Source organism: Pseudonaja textilis, chromosome 1 (genome assembly GCF_049901715.1).
Source record: "Pseudonaja textilis isolate UNSWEBS1 chromosome 1, rPseTex1.2, whole genome shotgun sequence".
NCBI classification, from domain to species: Eukaryota; Metazoa; Chordata; class Lepidosauria; order Squamata; family Elapidae; genus Pseudonaja; species Pseudonaja textilis.
This window is the reverse complement of record NC_141990.1, coordinates 311,728,868-311,741,117: the sequence shown is the minus strand read 5'-3', so window position 1 is coordinate 311,741,117 and position 12,250 is coordinate 311,728,868. Positions and strand designations below refer to the sequence as shown.

The following is a 12,250-nucleotide window of genomic DNA, read 5'->3' as shown; positions in this document are numbered from 1 at the left end:
AAAGGACATAAGTTGCTTTCTATCTCATTAAACATTCTCTTTTACTTCCCATAATCCTTTCTGCTTTTTAAAAAAAATTGGCTTGTGATCAAATGCTTCTTGGAAATTTTCTGTATTTGACTCACCAGTATTTTTTTATTCACATGGGCAGAAGTAGATGGCAAGATAGAATAATACTTTGTATTCCTACATGTAAGTATGTATGTATTCCACCTTTATTATTTTTATAAATAACTCAAGGCAGGGAACATATCCAACATACCTTTGTCCTCTTATTTTCTCCATAATGAATTAGGCTAGCCCAAGATCACCCAGCTGGTTTTCAAGGCTGAGGCAGGAGCAAAATTCATGCTCTCTCATTTTCTAGCTGCATGCCTTAACAACTAGACAAACTGGCTCTTATACATCACCTTCGTGATTACTTTACAGATTAAGGCTGAAAGCAGTTTTCCCTATGTTGGGATAATCACAGGTAAATAAATCCTATTCAAGTTAACTATATTTATATGGGGTATTACTCTATAGATCATGCTAATTAATCCAGCATGCAAAAAAGGAATATGACAAAATGAGCATGACATTTCTATGATTTAACTCAGATGGTGGTGCACTCAGATGGTAGTGCAATAGAACTGAAAGAATCAAATCCCTTCTCACCCTACGATTCCAGCCTCTTTGTTTCTCTGCAATATAAAACTGTCAAGTATAAAAAAGGACAAAAGAAATGGGGCTTTCCAAGCCATTAGTTGAAAATTATCCACAAAAGTTGCAAGTGGTTTTGTGCTTGGTTGCCAATTGTACACTCAGCATCTCATTTGTTTCCTTTCACAGATTCTTATGACTTGATCCCAGGAGTTCGGAAAGAAATAGGTAGAGTCAAGCCCTTGTTCATGGCCTTGATAGCTTGCACACTTACAATCTCTAAGTCTAGCATGCAATGCTGTATGTATTGTTAGCTATTCATGAATAATGGTAGGCCATCAAGCTATTCCTTACTCCACATTAAAAAAAACAACTTTCTGGATTTTGTAGCAAAGGTGCACCCATTTTTCATTATTATACATATATTTTTCATTATTATATTCTCAAGTTTTCGTGGGTACTTACATGTATGGCATTCAGCTTTGTTCGGGTATTTTCCCACGTCATTGTAGTTGTGCTTTTAAAGTTGTAGCAACATTTCGGGAGAATCTCATCTACCATCATCAGGCTTCTGTATTGTGTACGTCTGTGAGTCAGACTTTTACAGTTGTTTCAGTTTTAAATTTGGGGCTAGCCTACTGCTATGCCAGAATGGTTTTTTCTTCATCCTGATTGGTTGGGAGTCTTGGTCTGTGTTTATTGGTCTTGGAGTTTGCTGTGTTCTGCTTGATTGGTGTTTCTAATATCTTCTGTCTGTTTTGTGGCTTTTTTTGTGTCTTGATTGGCTGGCAACATTGTGTTCCTGTATTGGAGGCTCTTAGTGCAGCTTGGCTCCAAGTAAATGGACGGCTATCATTTGTTAGGAAGCTAGGTTTCATCTGGGTGCCTGGTTGGGGTGTGTTTGAGCTGGAGGTATCAGGGGGGATCTGTTTGTGCCCATGTGTTTGCCTGGCTTGTGGTGTGGAGATTTTTTTGTTTGTGAGTGCAGTCTTCCAAATAATTGACAGTCTTGTGGAATCATCTCTTCTATTCATGCTTTCAGGTCTTTTTTCAATCTCTATACCTTCTCTGATAATTCTGTGGCTGGGTTTTTTAATAGTGGCTAGGGTTTTGGTGCCATTGAAGTTGATGCTATATGACCTGTGGCTTTCATGTGTTGGACTAGTGAGGAAGTGTGTTCCAGCTTTTTTACTGCATTTTTGTGTTCATCCAAGCGGGTATCTAGGCGATGTTTCGATGAAGTCTCATTCATCATCTTCAGGCTTATGTTTTCGGCTTTGTGCTTCTTGGAGTAATGTGAGCACAACTACCCACTTCAAACCCCTCCGACCCATACATGAAGCAAACTGATGCCCACCATGAATATGTGGCATGACCACAAATGAGAAGCCAAACAACAGGATCACAGCTCACCAGCTCAAATCCCTCAGCAAGTAAGACTAACCTGAGTACAACCAAGCCCCCACCTGAACACAACACACCCCCAGCCAATCGGAACACAGCCAAACCCCCAACCAATGAGAACACCCCCCCACCCAATCAGAACACAGCCAAGCCCCCACCCAATCAAGTCACACCCCCACTAGCAGTTAAAGGAAGAAGCAGCTGCAAGCTCACATTACTCTGAGAAGCACAGAGTCAAAGACACAAGCCTGAAGATGATGAATGAAACTTCATCGAAACATCACATAGATACTTCCAATTTTACACAGGAGAAAACCCAAATAACCAAAGATCCACATACAAATACCCGCAAAAATATATATTATATTTTTTTTCATTATTATTTATTATTTCATTTTTTTTCTTATATGTATCCATGTTTTCATAACTATGTTTTTACTTATACCTATTATCTTGTAAGCAATTGACAAACCAAATAAAATAAAATAAAAAATAAAATAAAATAAATAAAATTTTCCTCACTTACTTTGGCAAAAATAGTTTTAACATTTATGCTACACATTCTCTTGTGAGCAAATCTGAAATTTCCCAAGGGGGGAAAGAGAGGAGAAAGAGAGTGCGGGAGAGAGAGTGGAGAGGGAGAGGAGAAGAAGGAGAAAGAGGAGAAGGAAGACAGGGTGCAAATTCCAGTTCTTTTTTATGGTATACATGGGTGTCTTCTTTAACTTTACCTAAAGCTAACTATGCTTATGCTATAGTCTGTTGCCATTATATATACATAGAGGAATACATTTCTAATCTGTGGAACTCAGGATTATGTGGCAAGCACAGATTCTTTAAATAGTTTCTGAGCACAATGGTTCTATGGTGTTCATTGTGGGAGTATTTTTCCTAAGATTTGGAAAAATTACAAGCATTTTTCCCACTATAATGTGTATTTTCACTCTAGCAATAGTAATAGCCATAGCACTTAGACTTGTATACTACTTCATACCTTACAGCAGTCTTTGAGCCATTTACAGAGTCAGCCTATTGCCCCCAATAATCAGGGTCCTCATTTTACCAACCTCGAAAGGATGGAAGGTTAAATCAACCTTGAGACAGTCAGGATCGAACTGCAGACTATGGGCAGAATTAGCCTGCAATACTGCATTCCAACCACTGTGACACCCTATATTCGTATATTTAGAATGTGTGCTCCTCCCATCACATTCTGTCCTATATAGATATCTTGTGCAGCACAAAAAACATCACAATATTTTTTTTTTTAAAAAAAAAAATTAAATGCATTTTGGGCATTATTACACTTGTCCAGATTGCAGAAATTTTTAAAGATTAAAAAAATTATCTCAATACTTCTTAGTAATAGTAGTAAATTATAAAAAATTACAATTACTTTGTAATGGACATCATAGTTTGAAGAGAAAACATGATTATTCCCCTATTTCCCCTAGGGGAAAATAATGTCAAAAATATGACTGTACCTTGATCCCTACCTGCGTAAAGAAGGGCTCATAAATTTCAACACCTTTGTCGGATCCTTGTAATAGCACCTCTTGCCCTCGCCTCCAACTGTACCGAACAGGTGGGTTGGAATTGGCTACACACCTAAGAAACACAGTTCTCTCGTAGTAAAACTGTTCTTTTGCTTCACCAATGCTCTGGTGAACTGTCACAATTGGATCATCCAAATCTGGAAACACAAAGAAAGAAGAAAGCAAAAGATTAAAACAGAACAAAAAAAACCCTTGTGTGTGTATTAAAAAGATAGTAACAAGGAAACAAGGAAACTGACTGCTTTGTTCATTCAGGCAGGAAGTCTGAATGCTTAGACATGAAAAGTCTGGCTCTGAAACCTTGTATTTCCAAATATGATGATAACAGTTGTATTGCTGAAAAAGAGGATTAGCTCAAATTCACATGAATTTGGCATGAAAAGATGGCTGAGAATATTATTTTAAAACTTTGCTTTGTTTTGTTTTTGCTTTGTTAAAAACTAATCAATATTCATAGATTTCTTTATAAATGGAATCATGATGAAACCGTAATGTGAGATCCAACCAACTTTAAATATGTCTTCATTTCTGAAGAAATAAAAATAGCTATTTTGCTGGGAATCCCCCTTCAAATGTCAAGGAATGAGATTTTACAAGAGACCCTTGTAAAGTTTTCAATTGATTCATTCCTCTATCTCTCTAATGAAATATTCCCTGACTTGGTTTCCTTGCTTTTGGACAACAAATTCCATAATTTACAATAAATATAATACCCATTAGCAATTATAGGAATTGTCTTTTCACACATCTTGAAAATTCCAGTTTAGGAGAAGGTTAAACTACTACCCTTTAATTTGAATCATTATCAACACTTTAAAGTCCCAAAATCAATGTATCAATGATACATTTTAATATATTAGTTATTTTTACCAAGCATGGTTGAAAATAAGCATATTTTTATCTTTTAAATTTGTTTCCACCCAGCCATTAGCTCCTCTAATATTTGACTTTTGAACACATTACCTATACGGGAGAACTCATAACTACTGAATGTGAGTGGAGATCAGTGAGATCAATGGAGAGATCATCCATTTGATTTGTGTGAATATGACACCAATTCATTGATTTTAGGGGGATCTCGGCACTGCAGTTTAAGAAGCCTGTCTTAAGCCCATAAAATTCACTGGGTACATTTCAGTTTTTGATGTGCTCCTTGGCTGATTTATAACTTCCCAGACTTCAGTTCTTCAACAGCAGGATATATTTCATAATAGATTCATGTGCAAAGCATATCCATTTGTAAGATAAAAAGTCTCTGCAAGTGCTAGGAAGATAAAGAAAGAACCTTGACAAAGCCAAATTACAACATAAAACTAGTATTCCAAGGGATCTAAAATATAGTTTGACACATTACAAATTATTTTGATCTAGGGATTCCAGCCAATGAACAATATTATAGATAAGATAATAGATAACAGATAATCAGAGTTGGAAGGGACCTTGTAGGACATCTAGTCCAACCCCCCCGCCCAAGCGGGAGACCCTACACCATTTCTGACAGATGGCAGTCAAATCTCTTCTTGGAAGTCTCAAATGATGGCGTTCCCACAACTTTCGAGGGCAAGCTGTTCCATTGGTTGATTGTTCTCACTGTCAGAAAGTTTCTCCTTATTTCCAGGATAAATCTCTATCAATGAGTATGGTCAGGTCTTACAAAGCCTTCTAATATTTGAACATCCAGAAAGTTTCCTCAAACATAAAAGAACAATTGTATTCTTTATAGATTGTTCAATTTTTCTTCCAAACTAACAAGTTGCTTGCCCCTGAGTTTGCTATTAATGAAAAAGTATTGGTGAGAATGGACATGCACAAAATGCCAAGGTTCCTTCCCATTAATGCCTCTCCATTTGGTGATCAAACCAAGTTTCTCTTCAGGATTTACAGCAAATCTCCCTCACCCTTACAGCTATCCATGTTGGCTGTACGAGGCAATAAACTTCAATGTGAACTTTTTCAGTTAAATTTACTTCAATCTGGAAACACCTCACCCGAGTTGTAGCCATAATGAACTAGGATCTTGAAGAAGAGACAGAAAAATGAATTTATGTTGAAGGAGCCATAAGACTTAGACGCTTAAGTAAATGCAGGTAAGCCAAGAAATAGGATCAGTGTGAGAAAAACCCATCAGGCTTTTATGGCTGAATGCTTTTTGAAATGCTGTTAAAAGTTTCTTCGTTGTAGGGCCAAAGGGTCGCGAGCCAGATAAATGAGGTGAAAAAGGATTATATATTCTGTGCATAGGTATTATATACACAGGTAGGCATCCATTCATCAATCAAGGGGATAAGGAGAGATGTATAAAAGACAAGCTTGCAAAAAAAATATTTTCAAATAAATTTCTTTTTGGGATAATGTCTGGGCATATTTATTTATTAATTATTAAATGTATTTACTGCCTATCTCACAGATCGAGATCATTTTATTTATTTAGCGTGTGGCACGTGTTACCCAAGGATCACCAAGGCAGCTGGCTGCCTCTGTGAAAGGAATTTTTTTGAGCAGTGTTATCTTTGCCCGTGGGATGCCTGAATGCCAGTAGGCAATCGTGGGAGGCTCCTTCCTTGTCCCTCCATGGTTTATTCGCTCATGGGAATCGAGCCGCTGAGCTGGCAACCTCAGCAGAGTGCAGGCCCAGCGTCTTACCAAGGTGAGCCACCGTGCCCACAGGTCAATGTGACTTTGAGTGACTAATTTATGAACATTAAAAACCTTCATTTCAAAATAAGAAAGAAACCTCCATTGCTTAACTTGTTATTTACAAATAACAGAAGGTCACAAAAGGGGATTGCATGATCTCGGTTCACTGCAACCAGATCCAGTCTGCAGGGTACTTAAATCTGGCCCTTGAGGCTGTCCTGGAAATAGCAAAAAAACAGCCTGCAGTGCCTCTGGCAGACAAAACAGGGTGTAGGGAGGTCACATGCAGCCCCCTGTGCCCCATTTTCAGCCTGGATGGCCTCTTGCAAAACCCTGCCAGCCAAAACAGATGTGGGATCACATGTGGTCCCCCTGTGATCTGTTTTGGCTGACAGAGTGCTGAAGGAGGCATGCGTCCCATCTCCCTCCCACTCCCAGCCAGCCCATTGAGGAGAATTACAATGCTGATCCGGCCTTCAAAGAAATTCAGTTTGACACCCCTGAACTAAACTGAATCTGCTCAGCTTCTGAGTCCAGATAAGGTCAGGGGTGGGATTCTACCAGTTCACACCTATTTCCTAGAACCATTCTAAACAGTTCAGAGAACCGGTTGTTAGAAGAAATTACTGGCCTAATCCTGTAAGGAAGGCAGGAAGGAAACATTCTGGTGTTGCTTACAGAAACTGCCTCTCCGTTATCCCTTATTACAGTGGTCCCCAACCTTTTTTGTACCACGGCCTGGTACTGGGCATCACAAAATGATCCACGGACCGGTACCGGCATCAGCACGCATGAACAAGGCAAGCCAAGCCAAGCTTCTCCCTGCCACCTTCAACTCCTCCTTTGTACCTTCTTGCTGTCGATGGGCTTTTCGGGCTCTTTCTTAATCTCTTCCTGAGTAACGCGAGATTCCACCACCATCAGGACGGCTCTTCATTCGAAGCCGCCCCCCTTTGACGAAACTAAGATGCGAGGATTCCTTCAGCACCCAAACGCCACTTTCCAACCGACGACCGACAAGCTCACCCGGAAGCACTTTTTCAAGCACCGTCAAAACAAGATGGCATCGCCCAAGCAAAGTAGGTGGCCGGGTACAAAATGATCCACAGACCGGTACCAGTCCGGGGCCCGGTGGTTAGGGACCCCTGCCTTATTACATTCTTGGCAGGACTAGACTTCCTGTCTCTGGAACTTCTCTGGAGTTTTTTTCCCCCTCCTTTGCTGGTACTTTGCTTGTGTGGAGTGACCATTCAAAGTTACAATGGCACTGAAAAAAGTGACTTATGACCATTTTTCACACTTATGACTGTTGCAGCATCTCCACAGTCATGAGAGGCCAGATGAGATGTGTGCCTTGATGTGAGTGATATTAGGTTGGCCACGCCCAGCCAATAACATGACCACCAAGCCATGTCCACCCAGTCACATGACCACCAAGCCACACCCACCACCTAAGCCACGCTCACTGGTTGTTTAAAATTTTGAATCCCACCCCTAGATAAGGTCACTGAAAATGATGACTTTCACCTTAATGAAACCTAAATAAAAAAGAAGTCTTGGAATAATAACTCATGAGGTACACATTGGTGAATATCTGTTGATAGCAAAATACCATTGAGGTGGCCTTTTTGCAGTATTTGGTCAATGTCTACATCAGCGGCCTCCAACCTTTTGGGCACCCAGGATTGGTTCCGTGAAGAGAGTTTTTTTCTACGGACCGGAGAGGGCATGATTTCATGTGCTGCCTGCATCCCACGGATGGGGCTTTGCTTTTTTCTGCGGCTCAGTGTTTGGCATGCCGCAGCCTGGTGATAGTCCACGGACTGGGGGTTGAGGAACCCTGGTTCACACAAGAGAGTAAAACCAACAATGTACTGAAGGAACTAAATGCTGTAACAGAAGACAATAATTGAAGGTTTCTGGAGGATTTATCCTAATTTAGCTAGAACTGAGGAGTTAATTCTTCCTTTTGAATCTAAATCAGACATTCTCAATCTGGCACTTTTTATTTACCTTGAAAATCCTATCCTATCCAAACAGTATAACTCACCATTCTAAAGGGAGGAGGTTCTATGTGATGTAGACCAATACATGAGGCTATGCCTGTAATAGACCTAAACTACATAATTAAATTAACTGGATCTGTTGACCAGGAATTTAATGTTTTTACTGACAGTCTATGTGCCAATATCTATGACATCATTGCCTCTGCAGGCCTTCAAGGTCGGGAAAGTTCCTCAGGAAACACCCAAGATCCCTGAGATGACACCTTTGCCCTCAGAGGACTTCCACGGGAGGACATTTATGTACTTCTTATCTTATCTAGAGTATGCTGGCTTGTTTGGGTGAGGTGTGCCAGTCCTTCTGGGCGGGGAGGAGTGGACAATTGAGCAAATATATAATTATGAGTGTCAAAGTGTGTTCAGGGTTCCCTCTTGCTTTGAGGAGGCCCATCTTTATTCAGCTGAATACTTGTGGAAGATGAGCCTAAAAACTGGAGGTGCTATTGAGTGATGAGAAACGTCAGCAGAAACAACAGGAGAGAGCAACCTAATTCTCTGAATAATTACAGTTCATCAGGAGAGGGAAAAAAAAACCAATCACTGGTTTCTAGCTTCCCGATCCTTAGATTATCAGTTAGCACCACACAAACACATGCACACAAGATTGAAACACAGAGTTTAAATTTGCTTCCTTTTATTTCCTTTCTAGCACAAGTTATAATGTCACAGAACACCAATATTCTTAGCCCATCTTCTACAGGATCATCCTCTCTGGACCTATCACAAGCCACTAGTTTTGGCTCTGGAACAATGCCTGAAATTTGTGTCAGGCTCCAGAGGGAAGCCTCCATTAAAAGGCCAGCCAATCCTCCTCTGTGAAATATGGGGATTAAGTTTCCTCAATGTTCAGTCCTCTTGCTGCCAATTGCTGCCCTGCCTATCCATCCATCTGTGGCAGCAGACTGTCTCCCTGAGCTTTGAAGAAACTTTGAAATGGTTAACTTACTAAATGCATCATCGCCTCTGCTAACTTTCTGTAGATTTTAATACCCAGCTTCCCCTTTGACATTGGGGCTAACCCTGAGGACCTGGAAAAAAAAAAAGATCATGCAATGCTGAAATCTGACCTCTAGCTTCCCCAAAGTTTTCTTCTCTTTCAAAGAGGCTGACAGTATTTCTACCTTGAGTTCAGGGGCTCTAGAATATTGTTAGAATTGATTTTAGTGATGTGTTGTTAAGCTTGCCTTCAAGCTAAAAGGGAACGGATGGAAGACATGGGCAGCAAAATGATGAAGCACAGTGTCCCTTCCCAAGATGTAATGGGATGTGAGAATGACCTTGGGAGATGGGAAATGGGGGATGCTGTGATGAATTGTAAAATCACGAAGGCTGGGGAAGGAGGGGGTGCGGTGTGTGCAAGAACAGGAAGGCTGGGGAAAGAGGGCACAGGATGCATTCAAGGCCAGGGAGGTCTGGGATGAAGGGTGCTGGTGGATGCACATATGTGCATACGTGCAGGGAGGCTGGGAAAGAGGGCACAGGGTGTGCGAGTGAAGAAAGGTCGGGGAGGGAGAGACTTACCTATATGTAACCTTCCTTGCCTACTTTCCCATTGATTTTGTGGGAATCTGCCAGGGGGCATTGCAAATGGTACTTACATGACTGTGGAGGCAATGCAATGGTCAGAATGTAGAGGATTGATCATAAGTCACCTTGCTCAATGCCATCATAACTTTGACTGGTCACTGAACAAATGGACATAACTTAAGGACTACTTGTAGTTAGATAATGAAATGACTGTATGAAAAAAAAAAGCTCAAAGAGCACCAATAATTTCATAGTTCAACTTTGAGCTACAGATAGTCTCTTCTGTTTAAGTCATTGGTCAGTTATACAATTAAGCTACCCGTTGTATCTCTTGAGAGCAAATCAGAGTTCTAGAGGGATAGAGTGAAAATGAAATGTCTATGGTTATTTAGGTTTTCATTCCTACCATAGCAACTTGGCAGAAAATTTTAATAAGTCTTCTTCCTCTGAATCTCTTCACCAAAATGTCCACCTTGATTATGTCATTATGGATTTTTTTTCTTTTTTGTTACAGTTTCAGAAATGGAAAATGGGGCACCAAGCGATAAGCTCTCAGTCCCTTTTGCAGCATCTGGGATATAAAAATGAGTGTTGGAATATAATCCTAGCTATCTTCAATTCTGTGCTTCAAATATATGATGGTGACTCTGCTGATTAGGAAAAGGGGCAACCAGGTCATTTGTATCATGGGCATTTCTGAAGGCTTTAGGAAGGTCTTACACTGGCCAACTGCTAGAGACTTTGGGAAGCTCACCAGCAGAGACACTGGATCCAAGGACGCTCAGATCAGTTTACAGTTATTCTATATATGTATGCTGATATTATTACCTCTTTTATTCATTAAACATTAAATTCAGTCAATTGAACATTGACTGGCACTGATGGTTGATACGGGTTGCTGCCAGCATCCTAGTATCAACCAAGTGTCTTCTTAAAATGTACGATGTTCCAAGTAGTGCAGTTTTTTGCCGTTCCACTGGTGTTATTGCAGGAAGCTGCAATTTCTTGATGTATTTTGTAAAATTCTGGAACATGGTACCAAATGCCCCAATAACATTGGGTATTACTGTTACATGTTTCATCCATAATCGTGTAATTTCGATGGCCAGGTGGCAATATTTCTTTATTTTTTTCTAGTTCTTTTTCTTCAACTCTGGTGTTTCCTGGTATAGCGATATTGCTGCATCAGGAGACACCATGATATATCCTCCTCCTCCTCCTCCTCCTCCTCCTCCTCCTCCTCATTATCATCATCACCATTATCATATCTTTTATTCATTAAACATGAAACTCAGTTAACTGAACATTAAAAAATGGATGACAAATACCTGTGACTGGTGGTAATGGTTGAAATGTGTTGTACCAGCATTCTAGGTATCAACCAAGTATCTTCTTGAAATATGCAAAGTTCCGAATAGTGCAGTTTTTTGCAATTCCGCCGGTGTTATTGCAGAAAGCTGCAATTTCTTGATGTATTTTGTAAAATTCTGTGACATAGTACCAAGTGCCCCAATGACAATGTGTATCACTATTACCTGTTTCATCCATAAGCACATAGCTTCAATGGCCAGGTCGCAATATTTTGTGATTTTTTCCAGTTCTTTTTCTTCGACTCTGGCATTTCCTGGTACAGCAATATCAATAAATTGTATGGTTTGGCCATCAACAGACATAATATCTCACATGTTGTGTTCCAAATGGCGATACATCCGTATTCAAAAGTCTCTCAAGATCTTCACTATCTCATTTTCGACAACTTTTCCCACTTTGTGTTCCCATGACTTTTCAGATGCAGGTAGGGCATATTTTTTACATAATGACCAGTTGATCAATTTAGCAACTCAATCATGTCTACTACTACTACTACTACTACTATTATTACTACTACTACTACTATTATTATTGTTGACAGTGGATGTTTGTGCACTCATCGCAATTTCCATGGATTTTCAATTCATTTTTATGTAAAATATATTCAGATAGTCCTCAACATATGACCATTTATTTAATGTCACTTCAAAATTACGATGGCCTCAGAAAGAGTGACTTATGATTCATCCTTGAAATTACATTTGACCACTCATCATACCACTCCTGTAGTCATGTGAATGTAAATTCATGTCCTTTGCAATCAACGCCTGATGATTACGATTGCAATGTCTTCTGATCATGAATTGTGACCCTCACAGCCAACTTCTAAATAAATAAATAAATAAATAAATCAGGCAAGCCAGATTCAGCCGTGTTTTTCTGCTTAACAACTGTGATGATTTGCTTAATGACTTCATTAAAAATGGTTGTAAAATTTGGTTGGGTTATGTGATGACTCTCTTAACAACTACAACTGCTTTGCAATCAAAATCCTAGTCCCAAATGTGATCATAAATTGAGGACTATCTAGATGTAAATAATATGTTTGTA

At 39.8% G+C, this 12,250-nt stretch overlaps 1 protein-coding gene across 3 annotated transcripts in view; it reads right to left on the bottom strand.

Moving 5' to 3' along the window:
• MDGA2 (MAM domain containing glycosylphosphatidylinositol anchor 2) overlaps positions 1 to 12,250 on the bottom strand; it is a 568,076-nt gene that overhangs the window by 302,061 nt on the left and 253,765 nt on the right. For 2 of the 3 annotated variants that reach the window (XM_087922505.1, XM_087922504.1), the window contains exon 4: positions 3,543 to 3,739. Coding sequence is in view for 2 of the 3 variants with exons in the window: in XM_087922504.1 (XP_087778630.1) it covers positions 3,543 to 3,739 (197 nt within the window). In the remaining variant the exon portion in view is untranslated. Of the gene's footprint in view, positions 1 to 3,530; positions 3,740 to 12,250 lie in introns of all 3 variants that reach the window. The other variant, XM_087922503.1, reaches the window with a different exon arrangement.